A 25,201-nucleotide genomic window follows, 5' to 3' on the forward strand; every position below is an offset into this window, starting at 1 on the left:
GGCTCAACTCTAGTGCCAAACATGATCAAAGGTTACTGCTATTTGAGGTCTGTTCCGTGATCTTTATGAACAAAGTAGAAAGCCTCAATCCGATTTTAACTGAACAACCGTTCATATTATAAAACTATCATTTAGTTTGAAAATAACGGGAGGAAAGGACAGTCAAAAAGAATATAGTAAAAATATCAGTTGGATAATTAAGTAATCAAGGCCCACATAGCGTTTCCTTGTCACTGGAGAAAAGGAAGTATTTTTAATAAGCTCTTGCTCCTTTTAGTACTGCAAAACTGATTTAACACTGATAAACTAAACTAGATTCTAGGGTACGTCCCAGGATGTCAGCCCACTGACAGCATCTGTAGCGTCATTGGTGTTGGAGGCCACGATGTTGTGACGGATTTCCATACTGCTGGGGCGATTACAAGACTTACAGTTCGATAAGTCATATTTATGTAACAGTTTTGTAATATATGTAAAATAATGTTTTAATATTAGCAAATTGTTAGACAAATTTTGGTTTTGTTAGCGGTACTCTCCCATCGATTATATTATCTGAGTAAATTGAGCAAAATTGTATGCAAATACAGGACCTCATCCATGAACACATGTTCACTCAACCATTATGTCTCCATGTGTTAATTAATATTTGTAACACGTTTCTAAACCAGAAAAGCTTGTCAGGGCTGAAAATAGGGGGGGGGGGGGGGGGGGGGGGCGCTGGGGTGGTGTGTATGCAGTTTATCAATCCACTGTGGTGGTGTAGTGCCACCTAGTGATGTTCTTCCTTACAACAGTGTAGTGTGAAAGGGAACCTTTTTCGACACCCCACCCCCACCCCCCGGCTTTCCTTTATCAATTCTTCTTATCGTTAACTTCCAGTGTCCACAAGGTTCATTTTACACTTCCCAGAAGACATGTACTGTCATGGTTCCTGCCCCAAATTACTTACATTCTCCTGGGTGATGTTATGATGAGATTTTATTCTATTTATTTATACCTCTGCAGCAGACCATAAATCCTTACACTCAGAAAGTGATGGCTTATCATATTCATGCCACTACAGCTTAAAACATGCATTAAATTAACTGCCCGAGGGTTGTGACCTCAAATAAATCAATGAGAAAATATTTCTTCTCCAGTAACCCTTTCTGCACACACACAAACACACCCCACTGATGCAAAACTCTCTTTTATGCAGCTGTTGAAACAGGTGATTCTGCTTATTTACCATAAAGTACGGGTGTCTCTTGAACAAAATTAGATATTCAGGGAAATAAATAACAATCTTATCAATGAACTGAAACTTTTTGGATCTGGTTTGTCCCTGCTGTTAATGGAGATTTATTTTTACTTCGTGGCTGTGGGAGTTTTTTTCTCTTAATAACAGGTTTTCCCAGAGCTGGGAACATAGACTCAGCTTAAAAGGGAGTGTTAAAGAGGGATCTCACTTCAGGAGCTCCATCTTGTCTAGAGGTTCACTCTAAGACATGAGCACATCATTTATAGCCATGGCAGTCACAACACTATTGCAGGATGGCAGATGTGGTTATTTCCACTTTACTGATGAATAGAAAGCACAGGGTATTTTAAGGGGTTGGTCCTAAGCTACAGGAAATTCTTGCTAAGGTCAGAAGTCCAGATGTCCTCTTGAGTATCAGTCCAGCTCCTTGGTGATGAACCTGTCGAGGCGTTCTGTAGGTTTGTTGCAGAATTAATTCAAAGTGAATATTTGAGTCTTGTCACAGATTTGTGTCCTGGCTGCACTTAAAACCATGTGCTATGAGTTGTGATGTTTTAAGGTATAGTGTCTGGCTTATCAAAAATGGGCTTTAGCATGAGTTATCATGGACTCCTAACACAGCCAGCCTACTATGTCTGCACTGCAGTCAGAGGTGCAGCTACCATGATTGAGAGCTCATCAAATTTTAATGAATTTAGCTCATATAGCTCTTGTCATGAAGACCAGCCTATACAGTCACCCTTAGAGAGTCTCACAGGACATAAATCACCAGGAGTTTGAAAAACATAGAATAGAATCATAGAATTGTTTGGGTTGGAAGGGACCTTTAAAGGTCATCTGGTCCAACCCCTCTGCAATGAGCAGGGACATCTTCAACTGGATCAGGAAGCTCATGGGAATGCCTCAATAAATGGAGATCACTTTTGGACACATTTATGCTGTTACCCAGAAGCACAAACATGAACCTAAATCAAAGGTAACTACCTCCCTTCATAAGTTTCCACTCCTGTTTTGTTGTTAAAGCCATAAGAAAGAGTATAATGAATATCATGATTATATATTTAAGATGTAAAATTGAAGGTTTTTATAAAATAATTTGGTTTTTAAAAAAAATTCTGAACATATCCCCTTCTTCCAGCAGTACTTTGCTACCAAAATTACAATCATACCTTTTGATATTTATTTACACATGCATCTGTTGTGTTTTAAAGGTCTAAAAGTTTGGTCCTCTTGAGAACGTGAAATCCTAGAATAAATGAATTTATCATGATCATCTTCCTGGTAATTTTATTATGTAAGAAACATCAGTACAAGAGAAAATGAGGAAAGAGTGCAAGACTTAGAAAAGGAATTTTATTGATTTTTTTTTATTGAAAGTGTGCTCTGAAATGATTGAAACTATGTTTAGTGTGTAGGATACTTTATAAATTAAGTCATACATATAGAGAATACATTATAAAATCTGTATTATTCTCCAGTTCTAATGGTAAAATCAGGCCATTTGAAAGCATCCATTTGAAATTGCCTATTTTGCCATGTAATCAGTAAAACGAACAGCTACAATTCAGGCTTCATTAAACCAGGAAGAGAAGAAGTTTTCCATTTCAAGTGGTACTTTAAGGTCATAACCGACATCCATTCTGCTAGGGAGCATATACAAGGTACAGTGCAATCCCTGCCCTAAAAAGCTATCAGATGAAACAATTTGTGACCTCACGGAGATAAAAACAACTATTTCAAGGGTTAGCTGGGAGCGGAGCAAACAGCAGCAGCTGATAGGCGAGCACAGCTCTTGAAGCGCTGAGCCACCCTCCTGCCTTCCCTTGTTCTACACCTATGAAAGCATTCACACGCACAGACTAGCTAGTGTGAATGTTCAGCTGCAATGAAATGACAGACGCCAGGCTCCAAATGTAATTTGTGCCCCCAAAGCAGCACAAATGCCCTTGGGTCACCTTCGACGGGGCCCTGCCTCCCGCCGAGCCTCGAGGGGACGTTTGTCTCCTCCTGGTGCTGCTCCGCTCCCGGAGCGGCTCCCGGCCTTTCAGGTCCGGGGGAAACATTCCTCGGTGCCGCTGAGTTTCAGCAGCGAGACGGACAACTTCGGGAGAAGAACCCGAGGCCGACGGGGCAGGGTTGGGGGTGAGCGGGGTCTCTGGGGGTGAGCGGGGTCTCTGGGCCCACGCGGCGCCCGCAGGGCCCCGGGGCGAACGCGGCCTCCGCGTCCCGGCGGGGCCCGGGACGGCGCCTCCCACCGCCCCAACGGCCCGCCCCGCCCGCCGCCGTTGCTATGGTACGGCGCGGCGGCCTGCACACGGCGCGGCCTCGGGTCCCCGCAGCAGCGGCGGCATGGCTGAGGTGAGACCCCCTCACCCCCTCCACTCCCCGCCCGGTCCTTGGGCAGGACGAACGCTGTACCTCAGAATAAGCCCGACATCATCAGCTATGTATCATCCGTATCTATATACCACGACCACGTGTCGAGTTACTTCTGTCAGCAGAGCGCAGTTAGATCCTGTGTGGAAAGTGGGAGCAATTTAGGCTACTCGTACATCGGCAGTAATTACGCTTAAATTTTGGGAACACCTGCTGCTTTTAAGATCGTGGGTGTGATACCTCCCCCGCTCCCCGCCCCCATCCTTACTGCTCTTCTTTTAACTCTATTTATGATCACAAACGTAAAGGAGATCAAAACTGAAGGTTTGATGTTGGAGAAGAGGGTGAAATAAGAAGAAACCCAAATTTTTTGCTGTGAGTGCCAGAGCAGTTTGAAGGGGTTACGCACCAAAGTGGGGCCCTGCGGCGCAGACCGCCCTTCCACACCAGCAGAAGCCTGGGTTTTCATATTCAGGTTGCCTTTGCTGTTTTCACACTCAAGTTTCTGACACAGAAAAAAACCCCTCAAGTCAGAGCCTTGGCAAGGAGGGGGGGAACTTGGAGCTGGTGCCTCTGCCTCAGTGTGTCACAAGGCCTGACCTTTCTTTCAAGTCGTAAAGGTCTGCTTTTATCCTTTTAATTTCAGGTTTTCCAGGTAACGTGAATTTATGTACTTCCCACCCCGCCCCAACCAATGAAACAAATGAAATGTATCATTTTGCTCTCAGAATTTATTTTTTTTAGAATTTTGAAAATTCTTGCCTTTAAACTGTTTATATTCAAATGGTGAGTTGGGGCCTGAAGCATTTTTAAAAACAACAATCCATTGATTGGGGGGGGGGGGAAGGCAGGAGATATGAAGGCAGATTTTTAAGGTTGTGGGAACTGTGCATCTCATTGCCTATCCTCTGTGAGGGGGCTCATCATACATCCACGGCCGGTGCCTGAACAGGAGAGCTGTTTTACTATCAAAGTGAGTCCACCTCTGAGATGCGATTATAAGAATATCACTAGACTTCAGATTGCAGCGTAGAGACGTTCCCGTCAGTTTTGAGAAAACCTGAGTGAGCGGTGACAGCAATGTATCAGTGACAGTACGAAGTATCCTGTGGGCTGATATATGTTGCTCCTTAGCAGATCAAGCTAACTCCTGAGAAGTGGCCACACAGCCTCATCTTGGTATGACTGTGTTCTGCTGAAGGCTATAGTGGAGGGTTATCTTAGGCTGTTTTGAAAAATATTAGTAGAATTTGGTGTCCAGCAACTGAGCTGGCAAAATTTGGCATCGGAACTGAGCTAGATCAAGAACATCCCCTGTGAAAGGTTTAACAGTAGCATTTCCTGCAGGGGAAGGATTGGCATTACTGGAGCTTTCAGACATGCTTATCTGCAGGTGATTTGCTGCCACTATCTGCATAGAAAGCATAGACTAATCAGACTTTAGAGTGTAGAGAACTGGGAAGAACTGGGACTAAAATACTGGGCTTCCTGAATAGTTGATGTATTATTTAAACACTATCACAATTATGATATTTTATAGACCTATCTTTAAAGTAGTTGTAGTACTCAATTACAGGAACTCTGACTGTTAAAGCACAAGTTATTTCAGTAAAATCGGGGGAGATCTGCTTGAAAAATAGCCTGCAATGTGCATATCATGCTAGCAAGAGAACTGTTATTTCAGAAAATTTTGTCATGATTTCTTAGAAGCTGTTACATACCCAGTGTATTGCTTTTTTATATTCTGGGGTCATAAGTGAGATGTTGAATTCCTCCTGTTTGTTGATTATCTCTCTCATTTCTTTCAGGAAAAGTCTAGCAAACCGTTTCTGGAAGAAAGTGCATTTGAAGCACTGGAAAAAGACTTCCAAGAAGTCATCAATCTACTTAAGGGAGATAAAACTCTGGAAAAATTCCGAATAGAATATGAGAAGCTCCATGCTGTTATGAAGAAGTCTAATGAAAATGAAAATCGCCTCATGGAGAAATGCAGGGAGCTGAATGCTGAGCTCGTGGTGAATTCATCTAAAATAGCTGTGCTCACAAAGCTCTCTGAAGATGATCAGGGAACCATATCATCAATGAAGACGGTAAATTTGAATAGAATTAAATATGATCTGAAATTGTTAATGAAAAACATGGTAATAAGAAAAGCATCTACAAGAACACTTTATGTAGAGAACTAGTCAGAGGACTAAGTATAGAGCTGGCATCTCCAGTGCTTCAACCTCTGCTTTGCTACCTATCACTTTGTTTCCTCAGTCTGGTATTTTTACAGGTCCCAGTCAAATTCTGTGTTCATTTTCACTAAACCAACTCCATCAGCTTTCAGGTACTCATTATTAGTTTTTGTTTCAGCTTTTCCTCAGTAAAATAGCACATTTTCAACTTAGTATGCAGGTTTTGATTAATTATTTTTTTGGAAGGGCTGCTTGGATGTTAACTATTGCCAGAAGATAAAAAAAATCTACTTACTTGCTGAAATATGGATTGTAGACCAGGCGAGTGTCATCAACTCATAAATAAATGTTTCATGGTGTTTTTGAAAAGGAATCCTATATAGCATTTCAATGATTTTGCCAATTTACACTGATGTGTTCTTTGTTATTATTGATTTGAACTCTGTCAAATCAAAGTGCTTGACTTGCTAAAAACAGTCCATCACTTCAGCCTTACAGTGAGGTTTGACTACCAGAAACCTAAAGCTGCCAAATGATCAGAAGACTCTCATTTTGAACTTTTTTTCTTCTGATGGTTTAAAAGCTTAGGCTATGATATCTAGACAGGCTTTAATTTAGCATTTAGTGGAGAAACCTCCATGCTTTACAATAAAGTGTTTTGTTCCAGTAAAATAAATTCAGTGTAACAATCCAGAGTGATCTATGAGCACTACAGAAATAGAATTTCTTTGAAATGAAGTTTCTTGTCCTTGGAATTAGGAAGAAAATACACTCAGGGTAAATATAAATAGGAGTGCTGTCATCCTATGGCTGCAGCTCGCAAGGCCATGGTACTGCTCAGAGCACCCTTAAGGAGGAGGAGAACCGCATAGAAAATCTTGTTGATTTTCACTGCTGCTAATCAAAACCTGGTAGGTGGGTGTCAGGAACTGCAATGATCCTTATAATTTTCTTTTTGCTATTACATGGCAATACTCTGAGTGTGAACAGTAGCAGAGGCAATCCTTCAAGATGTTCCCAAGCTGAGGAAGCATTGTCCTAGCAATGTTGTAAAACTGAGGAGCAGGAGAGTAGGAAAAATAAGAGCCTTTCCAATTTCAGCAGCTGATTTGAAGCTCAGGCAAGGTATGGCTTAACAATACCACCTACTGTTGGACCAGCTAAGAGATTTTGTAGGGAAAAAGCTTCTTGCCAATATGATCCTGTTAGAAATGACGTGCAATGCTTAACATCTGACATTTCAATTCTAGTGGAGTGCTGTCGGCCAAGTAAACAGCACTGATACTTTTTCAGTTTGGTTATGAGAATTAGTCTTTTCTTTAAATGTTCAGGAATTATCTGGATATTGTTTAAAATGTTCCTGTCATGTTTTGGGATTTTGTTCAGTATACCCTTTATATTTCATGTTATTCTCCTTTCTGAAGGGAAGTTCCATTACAGCTGTAGTTTTTCACTACAATTTTACTAACATTCAGAAAATGTGTTTTGCAAGTGCCCAAGGCAAGTGTTGAGGCAAGTTCAAGTGCTAAAATAGCAAAGATGGTATTCTTCAGTGCTAAATTAAACAAACAATCTGTTTCACTGTTTTATTATCTTGGTAGGGCTGTTCCTGTAAAAATGGTATAGTTGCTTCAAGTTAAGGCCCTAATCTTGGTGACATGATGGGTCATCAGGATAACAGATGTACAGTCAGTTGTCTTCTTCTAGGTCATTGTTTCATATACAAGTAACAATTACAGAAACAAAATTTTTCACCTGGTTGTAATCAGTAGGGTTTGTTTAGAGGCAGGGTTAACTGCACAGATTGGTAGGACCCAGGTCAATAATAATCAATAGCTGTTAACTGTCTGATGGTAGTTCAGTGTGCTGTTTTGTAGTTTTAATAAACTGGACATAATAGTCTGCTGTTTACAGTCATATCAAAGGAGCAAAGGGCCAAGCTGAACACAAGGCCAAGCTGAACACAAAGGGAATAAAATTATCTTTTACATTGTTAGGGATACTGATCCACAAGGCTGCACTGGAAGAATGCTAGAAGAGGAATTTATGAGACCTTGTACTGCCTTGCTTGGAAATACCAAGGTTTAAATTTCCAGGGGTATCAATCCGATACACTAAGAAAGCATTTCAGTAATTCTTGGTTTCTGAGCAGTGAAAATGATGTGATCTTTTGGGGTATTTAATGGAAATAAAGTAAGACAGTCACACTTTATGAGTTTTGCTTCAGAATTTCCAGAGTTCCAGTACTTCTCAAAATGGTTTTGAATTATTCCAACTGCAAACATCCAGTGTACTTCTGTCTTTAATTATAGAATCGTAGAATGGTTTGGGTTGAAAGGGACCTTAAAGATCACCTCATTCCAATCCCCCTGCCACGCGCAGGGACTCCTTCCACTAGCCCATGTTGCTCAAAGCCCCGTCCAACCTGGCCTTGAACACTGCCAGGGAGGGAGCAGACAAAACCTCTCTGGTCAACCTGTTCCAGTGTCTCACCACCCCTATAGTGAAGAATGTCTTGCTTACATCTAATCTAGATCCACCCTCCTTCAGTTTAAAGTCATTGACCCTTGTCCTATCCCTACATGCCCTTGTAAAAAGTTGCTCCCCATCTTTCTTGTAGCCCCCTTTAACTACAGGAAAGCCACTGTAAGGTCTCCCTGGAGCCTTCTCTTCTCGAGACTGAACAACCCCAACTCTCTCAGTCTGTTCTCATAAGGGAGGTGCTCCAGCCCCTTGCTGATCTTCGTGGCTTCCTCTGGACCTGCGTGAGCAGGTCCATGTCTTACGCTGGGGTTCCCAGAGCAGGACACAGCATTGCAGGTGGGGTCTGACAAGAGCAGAAGGGGAGAATCACCTCCCTTGACCTGCTGGTCATGCATCTTTTGATGCAGCCCAGGATAGGGTTGGATTTCTGGGCTGCAAGTGCACAGTGTTGGCTCCTGCTGAGCTTCTCACCAACAGAATGCAATGCATGTTACCTGTCTAACTATGTACTGCCATTACTCAGTGATGCTGACACACTGCATTCTTTCAGTTCCCCTCTGCACTGAGTAACAACGTGAAAATTTTTTCAGTGAAGGCTTCCACCATCAAAATTTTCCTCCTCCTTACTTTTGAAGTTAAAGGAAGCAATCTGATGATCTGCTATTCAAAGTAAGACACAACCGAGAAACAACTACAATGAAGCCCAGCTTCGTTGATGCTGAAGTCTGTAGCAAATTCTTATTTAGGTTTTGCTTATTAATGGGGCTATCATCTGTGCCTGCTAAATTTATTGATAAAAATTGGTTTTATCAATTCAAATTCAAAAGAATTGTTTTTACACTTCAAAAGCAAGATAAAGTTCAAAAAGCACAGCTTCCGGTGACCTGAAATCATTGCTTATCTGAATTGCCTTCAGGGGATTTTTTTTGCAAATACTCACCAAAACAAAATACTCACTGAAGCCAGTAGGACCTGTCAGAGGGCATATTGATTTTATTCACCAATTCTATCTCCCAAAACTCCAGTCGTAATGATTTAATTCACCAATTTTAATCACAGTCTAATCAGCCAGCAGGAAGCTTTGATTTAAGTAATCAGCTTTAATCTTATTTTCCATTTGCATTTTTCTAGAGAAAGGTTGGTTGTCTCTTATTGGTTGGCAAATCTGAAACATGTTTATTTACAGCTATATTTTATGCTTTTCTGCCTGTCAAGATGATACACTAAGTCTTCATGCCATTATTTCAGCCTAGTGTGCATTTATTTAAATTTCATAATTGAACATTTTTATGTAAGATAATAATGAATGAAAAATTTATTATTTACTAGATGATACTTAATACTTTATGGATGCTCATTGCTGCATTTGAATGAAAATTAGAACTCAGAATGTATAAAACATAAAAATTGACTTTAATATTTAAAACTGTTTAAATATGCTTGATACATAAGTGAAAAGCACATTTTTCAAACTAAATTTAAACTAAGTACTTTAATAAGTAATAAAAGTACTGTTTGTAGGTAGTGAATTTAATTGACTATAATATCCTTCAGAATATCTGAGCAAGTAAAGCCTACTGTTTAACTCTTTATTAATAGCTTAGGAAAAAAAGAAGAGCAAACATTCCTGATCTTTGAGTTCCAGATGGTTTCTCAAATATAGATATGCTGAACTAATTGAATAAATAAAATGAAAATATATTCCCTCTCCAGTTTGAAGAGGCTGCAGATGTTATATTTTGTGTTATCTTTTAGGCAAATTCTGGTAGCCTGTTACTTCTGCTGGTTTAGTAGCTTGAATTTTTAATTTAGGCAGCAAACAGCTAAGTACATTTATTTGATTTAAAAGAGTTCAAAATATATATTAACAATATACCATAATATAGGTGTCATAATTTTGAGTTTAATGTTAAATAGGGTTTTTTTTGGAACCAGAGATGTTAATCTCAGTAAAGAACTGCTGTCAACAATTTGATATGAATGGAATTATTTGATATTCTTCATTGTGGAGTAATTTTAAATTATTTTCTCCCTACCCCATTTTCATGTGCTGCAAGTAGGAGGTGAAAGGGATATTATGGCCTGATGTAATGATGGTTCTATCTGGCTCTGCTTGGGAAGACCCTAGAGCTAATGTAGAGCTGCACAGCCACACTTGAAGTCTAAATCTGTACAAGTCCATCAAGTCCAGAACTCCACCAGGAGCCAGCTGAGAAAAGAGCATGAGAGAGAGTACATCATGCTGTGATTTGCAGCTCAGGGACTTCTAGTGTCAAAAGTAGTTTCTTCATTATTTACTGAATCTTTGGGAACTTTTCTTCCAGTCCAGTTGCTTTCTGAATTTATGCATTTTTTTTAGCACAGGATTCCAGAACTGGCAGGAACTTGGTTTGAACCTGGCAAGTGTTGTGTGTGATTCTTAAGGATCTGATTCAAGGGAGAGAGATCAGAGGAGGTTAAAAAAATCAAATGAACTCTCCTCCCTTATTCTATTTATGGATATCAAACACTGGGCTTGTGAGAGGTACATGAGTCTGTCATTCAAGTAATTCTATGTGCTGAAATTTGGCAGGAGAATTGTGGGTTATCAAAGTATATAGTTAAAATCAAAATACACTAGGTCCTCACAGATGAAAAAGAACAAGGAGGGAGAAAAACCCCAAGTAACATCTTTTTCTCATCCAAATCAAATTAGATGTTCATTGTTACAACAGCTAATAAGATTTTTACAGCCATAAGTGAGCTATTTGTGTAGATGGTATCTTTGTGGGCACTGAGTTTTTAGTACATTTTCAGATATTAGTGGGAGTCACATGACCAAAATCTCATAGAGTGAGATTTGATAATGTTCAGACCTATGTGTTAAAGAAAATGTTTTAGAGCTTTTGTGGTATAAATTGGCATAGCCTGAATGGTTGAAAATGTTTGCTCTGCTCTTGTCCAAAAGAAAACTGGTGAAGAAAACTGTTGTGAATCTAAGGATGAAAAGGCATGAAAATCTATTTTTCTTAATTAACAAAATGCGAGGCAATTAATTTTTAATTTGTTGTTCATTTTTAACCCAATTTAATTTATTTAGTTGTTTTCCGTTTTGTTCCTAGGAGCTTGAAAAGGCCTGGAAAATGGTGGATACAGCCTATGGAAATGAACAGAAAGCGAAGGAAACTATTAATTCACTGCAAGAGGAAATATCGCGCCTATCTAATTTAGTGGAGCAAGAATCTGGACTATCCCTGGGACAGGAGCACAAGTAAGTTTTCCCCAGGGAGGGGGAAAGCCTGATCTGATTTTCTATCATTCTACACTTTGTTTAGCCATGTAGACACTACAAAGACACTGGAAAAGAGAGAGGTCTTTCTCACGAGTGCACATTTTTTAGTCTTTTTGTTTATGCAGTAAGCAAATACAGAATCAAGCTCTGACTGAATTAATTCAGCATTGTATTAAGATGAGAGATCAAATAAAAATCAATATTATGCACTTTCTCAATAACTGTCATATTGTTTTATCTGAGTAGCATTTCAACATACTCTGTCTTTGAGAATTGGGTGCTGTCAACTTTTTTACATATGATGGCAGCAGGGTCAACTAGATAAGGAAGGAGAAGACTTGATTTCTCTTCTGTTCTCAGCTTTGTTATAAGGCATTATCACTATTCTCGTTTGTATTTTCTACTTACACATTTTCAAGACTTATGAGGGTTTTTTTAGTGAACACTTAGGCACAGAGGGACCTGGTCTCAGGTGGAGCCTCTAGCTGCTACAGTGTGCAAATAATAATGATCCTCAGGAGTTGCTCAAAAGCCCTCCAAAAGCTAGTGCTTGTAGTATCAGATCATCAGACTGTGCTTATGCTCTAAGATTAAGTGTAAACTCAGAGATATGATTAAGTCTATTGACCCTATGACCTGTGCACTTTCTATCAAGATTGCTGATGGCTGGTCCAGCTCTTTCTGGCTTGAAATTTTCACACTGTGTAAGGTATTTATTTATATTATGCATTCAGGATATGTATGGGGCATGTTCATCTCCCCACACACTGTGTATCCAGTCTGCATAAGCAAGATTTGTGTCTGTGAGCAAGGCCTTTACTGTGCTCAAACATTTCCCCCCCAAGGAATATGCCAGCACATAAACCACCTGGATACATGAGAAAGCCACTCCTTCACTTTTAGTCCCTGAAATGTTCTGGAACTGTGTAATAGGTTTCCTTGGATCTAAAAGCTTGGTTATCAAGCCTTCTCCTAGTACAACTCTCCCTAAAGGCAGCTCTCTGGGGTTGGTTTTTGCATTTTCCTGCAAGAGCCAGGAGCTGTTACTTTGCCGAGACCTCACTCCTTCCATTTCCAGCTGCTGCCCTGGCTGCTGAGACTGCCCTACTCAGATTTTCTTCTTAAAGTTCCTTCTGTTTTGCCCTCCAGTTCCATGCTTAAATACTCTGTCTAGTGACAAGGCTGTGGGACTAGACAACTCTTTTGCAGGTTTTCAGCCCTATAGTCTTTTAGAACTGTAAGGCTGGTTTTTAAGATTAAGCTTGAACCCACACTGCTTGGGCTTGCTTTTGAATTGTAAATGTGTCCAAACAGAGAGTCTGTTTTATTCTTACATTAGGTAACTGTAAGACATAACCTAGTTAGGTGCCCCATCAGGTAAGCTGGAGAAACTGGTTACAACAATGTAATGTTTTTGGTCCCTGAGTAATTTTGCAATGGGCAGTGAAGAATTTTGTTCCCTGTTATCTTTTTGGGAAACGGAAGGTTTCTTCAAATCCATGAGAATGTGATATAACAAGAAAGACTAATTTATTGGACTAGGTTAGATTTTAAAGCTGCCTATGTTGACAGTGACTACGGTAACAGTAGATAGAGCATATAATTCAATTGACCAACAGAGCCTTAATCCAAGAGGACTTTAAAATGAAGCAAATTACTTTTAAACTCCTGTTTCTCACAGAAGATCTTGTTCTGGGATAAGAAGAAGAACAGAAATGGCCTGTGACACTGCTTGACTATTATTTCCTTGCTTCCAGTATCCAGGATTTGCTAAAACTTAAAGAAGAGATAACAAAGGAGCGAGACCAACTGTTGTCAGAGGTCGTGAAGTTACGCCAAAGTCTAACTCAAGCCACAGAGCAGCAGCAGGATGCAGAGAGGGCAAAAAATGAGGCAGATCAATCCATTATGCAGGTCTGTACAGATCACCGGGTGGTGATTTTAGGCTTTGTCCTGAACCATTCTCCACTGTTGCAATTGATGTCCATTAACTAGTATGCTACTACCTGTTCTTTCACATCTCAAACATTTTCAGGAGTGCTCAGAAATGAGTCTGTTGTGAATGATTTTTCTATTTTTCTCTACTTCTATGCTATGTCTTTTGCAAAGTATATTGTCATGTACCAGCTGCTTCCATAGCTCCTGAATGAGGCCAAGGTTCCTTTGCCTGAATCATAGTTACCTTTCATACTGGAGATGTGGGTTTTTTTCATAAATCCTTATGCCTCCAAAGAACCACTTAGAACATAGGCCTGGCATGGAGATCCTAGGTCCCTTGCTGTTGGCAGTGGTTGTCATACGATGCCATACCATCATTTTTAAGAACATAACAAATTCTGACTTAAAAGCTAACTAGTCTATTTTCTCCTCTTTTTATGAGAAGCTTTTCCAGAATTCACTTACCTAATGGTTAGAGACCATTACTTTCTTCTTCACACTGATTTCTGCCTACTGTTTTTCAGATTAAATAATCTATCACCTCACCAGTGTCTGTAGAGAGCAGTCATATTCCATCTCAGCTTCACTTTTTTTGTCTCCTCTTTAAGTTAGGTTCTCTGTTTTTCTGACCATCTGAGTAGACCTTCCTTACTGATCAACATGTATAGCTTCCTTTAAATGGGTATAGCAGCTAGAGATACAGAAGACCAAGGATCAATAGGATACCTACTGAATGGAGAGAAAGTAGAAAAGGATGGAAGATGGGATACAGAACTCATACACTAAAATATAAAAACATCATAATGAGGAATAAAAGAATTTAAAGCAGAATATAAATAGGGGCTGGAGCAAGACAACAGGAGAAAGTAAAACCAGAGAAGAACACTTAGACAAAGAACAGAGAAGAGATAGAGGTAGCACTTAGCTTACAGTTTTTTATTAATCACAGATAAAAAAGTAATGATCAGCCTAGGTTTCATGCACAGAACTAATTTCTGTTCTGAAGCAGATGGATGGGAACGTATTACAAGAGAATATAAATCTTTGCTTTTCTGACAGCATTGTGGGCATGGGTGAAAAGAGAGAGAATTGAAACTCCCATCAAAACTTATTGAATCTTGCCAGCCTTAATCTTCTGATACTTACTTCATCAGCCCTTAAATTTATGGGATTGTTACAGCACTTGTAACCACCTCCCATATGAAATTATTCTCCACTTCAGACTGCTTAAATGACAATGTCTTTTTGAAGATCCTGTTGAAGATACCTGTCAGTTCTAGCACATTTTCATCTGTGGGCTCAGAGGTTAGGAATCTTTAAGCAAAGAATATATTTTAATTTTTGGTCCCTGGCTGAACTGAATATTTCCATAGGGATCAAGCCCCTGTGTCTCCTCTCTGCTGATTCTGCTCCATCATGTTTCTGGGGAGGGAGAGAGCAGAAGCCACGAGACAGTCTATTAAATATAAGAGAAAGCTCCTCAGAAAAGTTCCTGCAGAGGATCTTTGAGAGCAGAAAGATTGAGAGCAGTTGTGAAAATGAGCACTGGTCTGACATCTCTCTCTTCCATTTAATGTCAGTGTAATGAGTGTTTCTGCTGGTGAGATAGAAAAATAAAATTAAAAAGCCTTGCAATACAACATCAAGCCCTAATTAATTTTAATGCTGCATTCAGAAAGTACCACTTCCAAGTAGCTTACAACTAAAAATACATTTGTGCCACTGCATCTCAAGAGGAATGCTTTTGTGCCTGAACTGTATCAGACCCTTCTGTGTGGGTGAACTGACTGGTGCTTAACAAATTCTTGCCATGAATAAATAGGTTCCCTCGTGCAGGATTTTTTGTTCAATCACTAGAGAACATATTTACTTCTGAGAAGATCTGGCATATTTCATGTAGTAGCAGGGATAGGAGTATAGAAGCTGTTGTTTTCAAAATCAGTGATAGTAGAGGGAGAGGTGAGAGGCCCTTGTTTTCCTGAATAAAAGGCAGCAGAACTTAAAACTTTTGTCTCTTTGTTATTATAGCTTCAGCAAGCAATCCAGCTGCATCAGCATGAGGCATCACGAGAAGCTCGAAAGAAGGAAAAAATGGAGAAGGACCTGAAAAATCTTCTAGCTGAAGTGGATAACAAGGAAGCTGAGATCAAGAATTTACAGCAACATATACAGAGGAACAAAGAGGAACAACTGAATATGGAACAGCATCTAAAAGACCAGAAGGTAGGGTAGATGACACACAGTATGCATGAGGTCTAAGATTAGGGTCAGATGTCAAAATAAGAAGAAAATGGATTTTCCTGAAGGGAGAGGGAGGGATATTATTTTAATTCAATAATTTTGCTAAATATTTATTTTTATATAAATACTGCTTTACTTATAAATAACTATGTAAAGCTTGCTGGCAGATTTCACATAGATTTCCTCACAGAAATCAGTAGTGAGTTGCAATGATACTGTTAGAGAACATCTTTAAAAGATCACAGCAAGTGAGACAAAGGCTGTGAAGAGCATGGATGATCTAATGACAGTAAATAGGAGGCTGCCGGATTGGACTTCTGACGTATATTGCCAGTTTTGCCACTGATTGACTGTAGTGGCATTGGTGAAGTCATTTTAACTCCCACCCCTTCTTTCTTCTCTGTCACAATAATTTTTATCTACCTCTCAAGCCTGTGGAAGAGTTTCTGTGAAAGGGCAGAGAACTGTCTTCGTAAACCTTTTTGATTGATTTTCTCCATTCTGTTTCTAAAAACTTTATCTGGAAGTGTCCTAACATAGTGTTCTGCAAGTGTTTGAATTTTCAGGTTTTCAGACCATTTCCCCTGACTTTGAGAAACTCTCAGAGAAGCAATTTCAGTAAATGGCAGGGGAGATCTCATCACTGTAAAACAGTCCTACCTCAAGGGAAACTTCTTTGGGAGTTGTGTGTATCTTGTAAATTTATTACTTTTATGGCTTTTTCTTCCCTTCAGGTCCCTGAATCTGTGAAGGTAGAGGTCTGTGACAATTTTTTGTCAACATAGAGTCTTAGTAAAATACTTCACATAAAGAGATACACAAGAGACTTGATATTTCTCTGAATATCATTGATTTGATGCAGCTTTTGAGGGCAGCTCCATGATCTGACAGGACAATCACATTGTTTTTAAATAGGGTATCTACAATTCCTGGTTTTGTTCCATTCTTCGTCCTCCTTTCTGTAGTCCCTTTCAACCTTTCTAAGCAAATATATTAGGGGTATTCAATTGTCCAAACTATGCTGGAAACCAATAGTTCACATAAAGTGCTGTGCCAAGGCTAATTAACCAGACTACTGCACTGTCTTTCTTGCCCGTGCTAGCTTGAAGGTGTCTGTGGAGGCCCTGCATTGTCTTTTTCAGAAAGTATGTCCAAAATACAGGCTATCCAACTGTGCAAGAGTCAGGGTAGAGATCTGCAAGAGAAGGTGACTTAGGTTATTATTTCTCAACTTAATTGTAGTTGGCTGTGATGCCTGTTCTTATTCCACTGAAATTTCTAGTAGAATATCCTTGCTTGTATGACAGTGAAGGTGGTTTGATACAGCTACTATAGGCTTCATCCCACCCATGCCCAAGTCTCAATAACGAATTGCCTGACAGACAGTGCTATCCTGACATCTGCCACAGAAGAAACAGTATGCCTTGGTTTTACTTTGTCTTTGCTTCTGCATGCATTCAGAAGAGGGAGATTCCACTTCTCTTCCTTTAATATTTGTTAAGGGCATAGTACATATTGACTTTGTCAGTTTATCACTCATTAATGCTTGAAGTGAAAAATATGACGGGTGTTCTTTCCTCACTTAAGGAGCAATATCTGTTAGGGAAAGTCCCATCAAGCAGAAGAAAAGACTGGCAGCTCCAGTATTGAGGTATATGTTCTCCATAGAAACCATGGAACTGCTGTTCTGGGCTTTCTACTGAAGATAAATTAGAGAGGAAAATGGTTGTGTCCTGGTCTCAGAAACCCATGCACCCAGAGAAATCAGCATATTAATGTAGAATTTACTTGTTAAGAAACAGAGCTCCCCTGCCCTCTGCTGATTGAAATAATTTGAATCTCAAACTCACTTTCAGTAATTATATGTAGCAAGTTGTGTTATGTGATGCTTGCCAAATGCCTAACAAGAAGTAAAATATTTATCTACCACCTGCAAGAGAGACCTGCTAAGCTCCCAGAAAAAAAAATAACACGACTGTGTTATTCATTAGAAATTATCATTTCCCCTAGTCGATATGAACATGTATCATATTTCACATTAGTAATTTCATCAGCAATGAAGAGTGGGTTTTAAGCAGACAACAATCTGTAGCAACTTTTATCTCCTGGGGAGACGGAAGGTTCTATCTTCATGTATATGTAGATATTGTAATGAGATTAAAAAGAATTAATAGGATTGTTTTTTAATCTGACAGATCTTGAATGAAAAAGCTGGTAAGGAACTTGAGCAATTGCAGATGAGAAATAATAAGCTCATGCAAGAGAGTGAGCAGCACCGTGTGATGTTTAAAGAGGTGATGCAGGACATCCAGCAGAAGACAGCAGAACTGAAAGTAAGTACCAGAAGGTACACACATCCTATCAGCCATATGACTCTGATGGCAGTCTTACCACTTGGGACAGGGCTGGCCTCAGGTTTTGTACTGATAGTTCCCTAAGGGTTGTTTCAGAGGAAATCTGAGGAGTTTTTAGGAATAAATCTGACTGTCACTGGATGCCATTCTTTCTGTGGCAGTACCATGGCACAGCCTCCAACCCTGTCACCTGACAGTGTAGTACCTGTCCTGCTGGAGGAGCTGTGTTTCATAAAACACATAGAATCATAGAATGAATCATGGAATGGTTTGGGTTAGAAGGGACCTTAAAGATCATCTAGTGCCACCTTCCCTGCCATGGGCAGGGACACCTTCCACTAGCCCAGGTTGCTCCAAGCCCCGTCCAACCTGGCCTTGAACACTGCCAGGGAGGGGGCAGCCACAGCTTCTATGGGCAACTTGTTCCAGTGTCTCACCACCTTCACAGTAAAGAATTTCTTGCTTATATCTAATCTAGATCTACCCTCCTTCAGTTTAAAGCCATTACCCTTCATTCTATCCCTACATGTCCTTGTAAAAAGTCCCTCCCCATCTTTCCTGTAGCCCCCTTTAAGTACTGGAAGGCCGCTATAAGGTCTCCCTGGAGCCTTTTCATCTCCAGGCTGAACAACTCCAACTCTCTCAGTCTGTTCTCATAAGGGAGGTGCTCCAGCCCCCATGATGATCTTTGTGGCTTCCTCTGGACCCACTGGAGCAGGTCCAGGTCTTTCTTACAGTGGTGGCCCTAGAGCAGGACACAGTACTCCAGGTGGGGTCTCACAAGCACAGAGTAGAGAGGGAGAATCCCCTCCCTCGCCCTGCTGGCCACACTTCTCTTGATGCAGCCCAGGATACGATTGGCTTTCTGGGCTGCAAGTGCACATTGCTGGGTCATACTCACTTTTTTGTCCACTAATACCTCTAAGTCCTTCTCTGCAGAGCTGCTGTCAATGCATTCATCCCCCAGCCTGCATTTGTGCTTGGGATTGCCCCGACCCACATGCAGGACCTTGCACTTCTCCTTGTTGAACATCATGAGGTTTGCACAGGCCCACCTCTCAAGCCTGTCAGTAAACCAAAATGCTCAACAAATTGTGTTCATAAAGGATGCATGGTACTTTTGACAAGAATAAGGTCCTTTTTTTTTGATTGTGAGATCTTCAGATAAGAGCAACAATTTTCTTACAGTGATTAACATAATCTGAAGGTTGCCAAAACCCACTGAAAAATGTTAATAAATTATAACGACAGCATCCTGGATAGCTTCCACTTTAGGGAGTTACTTCCAACAGTAAAATTTTTCCCCACAGTATCGATTGGGGAAGTTAAATATAAGTAACCAAGATGGTGTTTACTTTATGAGCTAAATGATTTTCTTGACTGACTTTACATTTTTTAACAGTTGTTTTGTACTACTCAGAAGCAGGTGAGTTTCAGTTGAGAAAGGACTAAATGATTTCTGAACAAGTTTTTAGGGTACTAAAAGAGCATTTGTGATAAAAGGTAATGTATAAGTGTTAAATGTTATTACTTTGTCTACAGTATCTTGTGTTTTGTATCGTCACTGCAGTTAAAACACTAAACATTAGAAAATTCAGGTAGAAAATCACCATCTTATCAAGGTTTGGTCAAGTATAACCAATTCACATAAATAAAAAGGTTGTTTGCCAATAGAGAGCTTTTTTTTTTTTTTTTTTTTAATATGGGAACTATTAGTCAGAATGATAAGAACTAACCACTTACAAATGAAAACCTTCGTTCATACCTAATATAATACAGATGATTCTGATTTGGACCCTTAATGGGCTGTATGGCAAGAGCTTGTTTTCCGTTGTATTTTGTTAGGCAGACTGGAGGATAGTTTTCTTACCTATTTGAAAAACAAATTACTGTCTTTTCCAGATTATCTGGTTTTATCACTACTTCTGGCAATACCATCATTGTTTAAAACTTTACAAACAATGTGTTCAAATGTGACTTACATTTGGGGCTCTAGAGTATCAAAAGGAGGGTTTTGATTCTATGATCTTATCCTAACTTCAAGAAAAGTTGATGGAACCTGTAGTCAAGCACATAGCTTCTAGGAATAAAATAATAGAAGATACTGCCCAGTTAGTAATTAATATTGCTAAAGAGCCCCAGTCATGACCTGAGATGCCCTTTTTGTAGGCACAATGCTTGCACTTTTATCCTGCAGTGTGCTGAGTGCCTCCACTATACTGGGCAACCTGAACTGGGAAAGTATTCATAAATCTCTTGAAGGTTATTGTCAGTAAGAATTGAGGAGATTCACGTCCTCCCAGGGGATACTCACACAGCAGGATTCACCATCTCACAGAATCAGTATCTGAGGCTGTAAGTGGAACACTGTAGTCTGTGATGGCTGTAAAACCTAACAGTGGCACTGAATTATATGAGGAAGTTATATTTACTTCTTAAAATGAAAAAGACTAATCTCTGTTGTGATTATTGGTTGTGTTTCTGGTAACCAGTTATGCAGTGTTTTGATTGATTTTTTTTCTCCTCTGATTGTATGGTGAATAAGACAAACTCTACATTTTACATTTTCTTTAAAGTCATAGATTTTAAAAGAGATGGGGATAACAGATACCTGCTATTAGGGACATGCAATCAAACCACACTACAAATATCTTTCTCATCACAGTCACTACCCTTAATACTTCAAAGGAAATTAGAGCTGCTGGTGTTTAATCTGCAGGACTAATTGTGTAGGACTGTGTGAGGTTTGCAGCTGGGGATTCTTTATTGACCATCTTCAGCTCTAAAGCATATGATTATAATTTTCCTTGCCCTAGCTGGCTCTGTTTACATTATTTTTAATATTTTTCAACTCGCTAATTATCTTCTGTCAGGTGACGCATAGCACTTACACTTTTTCTTCCTGAATTTCATGGAATAAGTATATACTAAACACAGAGGCATTTTGTTTCTGCGGATACCTTCTCTCCTCTTTCCTTGTTGCTGTTCTGTAGACCAGAGATGATGAAGTGACTCAGATGCGCCTTGAAATTTCAAAGCTGAACAAAGTAAGAGATGTTCTCCAGAATAAGCTGAGTGTTGCAGAGGAACAAAAAGTTAATGCAGGACATGAGAGAAACATCATAAAAAATCAAATATCTGGACTGGAGAGAGGTAGGTGCCTAACTGATGGTTGGATTTGTCTTCTGATTCATAATTTATTCATTCAGAGTATATCCTCCTGCTACAATCATTCTCCTTTAGTGTCTAGTATGAGACTGCATAAATGACAGTTGGACTCTACAGCAGCGTTTTAAAAATCTTGGTTTTAAACCTTACAAAGTTTTCATAATGTAGCATATGTGAGGTGAAAATACAACAGATGTAACTGAAATTTGTGGAGTGCCAATTTGTGCCACGTGATACAGAGTCGTCCCCAGTGCACTTTCATTGCTCCTGCGCTGATCTGTGAGAGGGAAGCAATCTTAGAGCTTACTGAAATCAGACATGGTTAGGACACACTTTTTTTCCTGCTTTGATTCTGCTGAATAGCCTGGAAATGAGTATGTGCAAGCAAGCTGATAAACTTAGTTCTAGTATGTTTAGGAGTTCAGCTGGTCAGCGTGGATACTGTAGCTGTCCAAGTATTGACTTTGACTTGCTCGTAGATCTGGAAAACTTTAAGAAAAAACTTTCAATGTTTTTGCCAAATGGAAATTTTGGAAGAAAATGCCTTGGGCCTAACAAAATATTTTGTTTAACTTTAAAAAACAAATTTTGGGCTATTTTTGAGTATTTAAAACCACTTTTTTTTTTAAACAGTAAAATGCAAATAATTTTCAAAATAAAATATGCCTTGAAAGAAAAATAAACACGTTTTCAAAGTGATTTTCAGAAAAAAACAGGTGGTTTGGGTTTTTTTTCCTAAAATAATATGATGAAGTTGGCTAAATATTTGAGTGGATGAGACTTCACCTTTTGGGGCAGAAAAAACCCCCTTTCCTATAAACTTCATTTAGTTCAGGTTGCTGTATACTGGCATAAATGCCTTTCCCTACTCTTGCTTGTTTTTAGCTTATGTCCTGCAAAGACTGCATACATGAGAGATGAATCCTTCTATATAACCGTATTTATGGAAAGTCATGTCTGTTTTTCATGCATCTCTGTGAGGGTGGAAGAGCTTCTCCAGACGCATTTTGTTAGTACTGCTTAAGGTCATGCTCTGCACTAGAAAGGAGAGAGCAGCTTAGGAAATTCAACTCTACACTGGAATGTCTGAGAATGGCTACTAATAGCATGTCTTTTCATGATATTTGACACATTTAGTACTCCAATCTACTGCTTTTTTCTGAGTTGCAGTGTTAGTATAGCAGGTTTTAATTAATTTTAAACTATAATGAAGACATATGTCTCTAATTTTTAATATATCTTTAAGAGTATATATTAAATGGTAATAGTAAATTAATGGTAATATTAAATTAAATATTAAATTAATATTTAATTAATAAATTAAATTAATTAAATATTAATCTTGGCCCATAGAAAGTAGTTTTAACTCCACTCAAGGCAGTAGAAACTCACTGCTTCAAAGGAGAATTGGATTTCACATAGAAAGGTTAGAATAATTCTGAAAGTCCCTGTTTTTGAAAGCGCCTCAATTTTTGGATGCTCACACTGAAGCTTCTTAGAAGGCTCTGATTTTCAGTGTGCTCCTTGATTTCTGAAAATACAACTTCTTTGTGGTATCTTGGTTTGCACACCCAAATATAGTAAGTCCTCATATCATTAATTATTGTGCCTGAGTTCTAAGTACCCAAATAAGTATTAACATCATTAGCTGATACCTGAGGTTGCAAAACTTTGTCACAGCTAATTGAACTGTTTGTGTAATGTTAAGGCTTTTTAAAAAGTTCACTAAGTTGTCTCTGCAATTTTAACAGCTGTACAGTTTGACCCAGGATTTGTTCTCTTTCCTCCTTTTCTCTAGATTTGGAGGCTGCCAAAAAGCAGGCAGAGATTGACAAGAAAGCTGTAGATGAGCTTAGGAGGGAAAGGGATATGCTAAGCAAGGTGAGCTTGCACTGATAATACCGATAAACAGATCTCAGTTTGAGAATGAAACGTCTGTAGTTTAAACACTCACAGCAATCCAGTAATGTTGTAGAATAAATAATGTTAAGTAAAGCATTCAGATTTCCTTAATCAGATGCTCATGCTGCTTCTTTTCTGTGCATTGAAATAGTGTTAGTATCCATAAACACACAAAAGATTTCTAAGTTTTAACATATGAACCATCAGGGAGTTCAAAAATGCTAAATGTGTTCACCTTGCAAACCTGTTATTAGATATCCAAAGAGTTCATTACATCTGTGCTTTTACACTCTGTAGCATATGAATTTTAATATTAATGTAGGCAAACTAAGGCTTTGCAAGTAAAAGAACAAACCAAAATGTTGACGCACCCTGTAGCAGCTTGGCAGGCTGTATTAATACTAATCCTTGCTTTTAGGTCCATTTCTCATACTGATCATTTTCTATCAGTCCAAGGTTCTTGTACTGCAGGATAGCATCTCATGTTTATGGGCATTCCTGAAGTGTAATCTAGTAAATTCAATGCTAAAAAATTATTTCTGAGGTGCTTTACTTGGTATAGATTCACTGTTCTGTGTCTTGACTCTAGCAGAGGTTCAGATTTGGCAGGTAACAAATATTTGTTTTGAATAGGGAAAGAAATTTCAAAGTGGGACCAGAAGGCTGATTTTGGAAAGATATCTTGATGTTTTATCTTTAATCCTTCTGCATTATTTTAAACCAAGCTTGATTAATTTCCAGTTTGAACTTGCTATTTAGGACATGAGAAGGAAGGGTGTTTGGCTTTATTATTTGTTTTACTGGCTATTGTCATGCTTTACAATCTATATGCTTTACAGCTGGTAAGGTTTTTCCAGTCATTAGTTATATCCACTTGTAAATAATACTATCAATTTTTTTTGTAATTCAGACACTAGTGTTTTAATTTCAGATCAGAAAAAGCACTGTTCAGCAGGTCTGTTAGAGATTTTTTTAAAAAATCAGATTTGAGGCTCAAGTATTTCAACTGAACAAATTAGATAAGGGGTAATAACATTGGGAAGGTCATTATACACTAAGACAAGGGCATGTTTTTGTCATTGTAGTGGCAGTGTTGCATTTTCAGCTCAAGAGTTATTATTTTGTGTTCCATGTAGAACTTGGTCAAGGCTACCAGTGCCACTCAGAAGCAGATCGGTTTGGTGAAGCTCCATGAACAGTCGAAGAAGAACTTGGAAGGAGAAATTCAAAGTTATAAAAATGAAGCTCAGAAACAAAGGAAGATTATTTACCAATTGGAGAAGGAGAGAGATTGTTTCATCAATGATAACAGTGAGCTCAAACAAAAGGTAGGAACAGTGGCTCATTCCTGTCTTACTCAGAACTGTAAAGATGTTATATTAGTTTCCTAATGTGCCAGTGGGAGGAAGCTTACATCAGTGGTCTTCACATAGATTACAAAGATTTCTCCTTGCCAGTGCATATTGCCTGCTACTGTTTCAGGTCTCTCTGTGGGAACCTCATCAATGGATGTGTATGCTGAGAGAGACTGGGGTACAGCCATGTATTTCTCTTATTCATCAATCATTTGGGAAATGAAACGTGAACTGGAGTTCAAACCAAGGCCTCTGACTTCTTATAGCTAAGCCCCACAATTGAAACTCTCATATGCAGTTGGAAATTACTCTTTGATTGTTCTGTCTGATCTGCACAGGACCTCATCTTGCATACTACTGGTGTCCTCAAATTGAGGCCAGTGAGAGCTGACAGTGCTCAGCATCCTTGTAAGAGACTTAGCATTCTGAAGGATTACTCCCAGTATGTGAAAACATCCAAACATGTTCAAGCTAGTCTGGAAAACAGTTTTCCAGGAACAGCTGCAGAGAAACACTGCATAAAATTGGTGTTGCTTGCTGCCCATTATTATGTACAACTTTAATCCTGCTGGCATACTTAGGAACATGGTTGTAACATGTTCCATTAATTGCTGAAGATCACATTGAAGGGCCCTCTGAGAAGCTCATTGATTTACTGGGATTATCTTTCAAACTGTTTCAACTCACAAGTT

General features: G+C 39.1%; 1 protein-coding gene across 1 annotated transcript in view; it reads left to right on the forward strand.

The window, feature by feature from the left end:
* Positions 1–3,589: 3,589 nt before the first annotated feature.
* Positions 3,590–25,201, forward strand: part of CFAP58 (cilia and flagella associated protein 58) — a 61,221-nt gene continuing 39,609 nt past the window's right edge. The window contains exons 1-9 of the mRNA XM_074908036.1: positions 3,590–3,598; positions 5,425–5,706; positions 11,382–11,530; positions 13,309–13,465; positions 15,518–15,712; positions 17,926–18,063; positions 21,078–21,237; positions 23,051–23,133; positions 24,291–24,482. Of these exons, the coding sequence (XP_074764137.1) occupies positions 3,590–3,598; positions 5,425–5,706; positions 11,382–11,530; positions 13,309–13,465; positions 15,518–15,712; positions 17,926–18,063; positions 21,078–21,237; positions 23,051–23,133; positions 24,291–24,482 (1,365 nt within the window). The remainder of the gene's footprint in view (positions 3,599–5,424; positions 5,707–11,381; positions 11,531–13,308; positions 13,466–15,517; positions 15,713–17,925; positions 18,064–21,077; positions 21,238–23,050; positions 23,134–24,290; positions 24,483–25,201) is intronic.

Source organism: Athene noctua, chromosome 5 (assembly GCF_965140245.1).
Source record: "Athene noctua chromosome 5, bAthNoc1.hap1.1, whole genome shotgun sequence".
NCBI classification, from domain to species: Eukaryota; Metazoa; Chordata; class Aves; order Strigiformes; family Strigidae; genus Athene; species Athene noctua.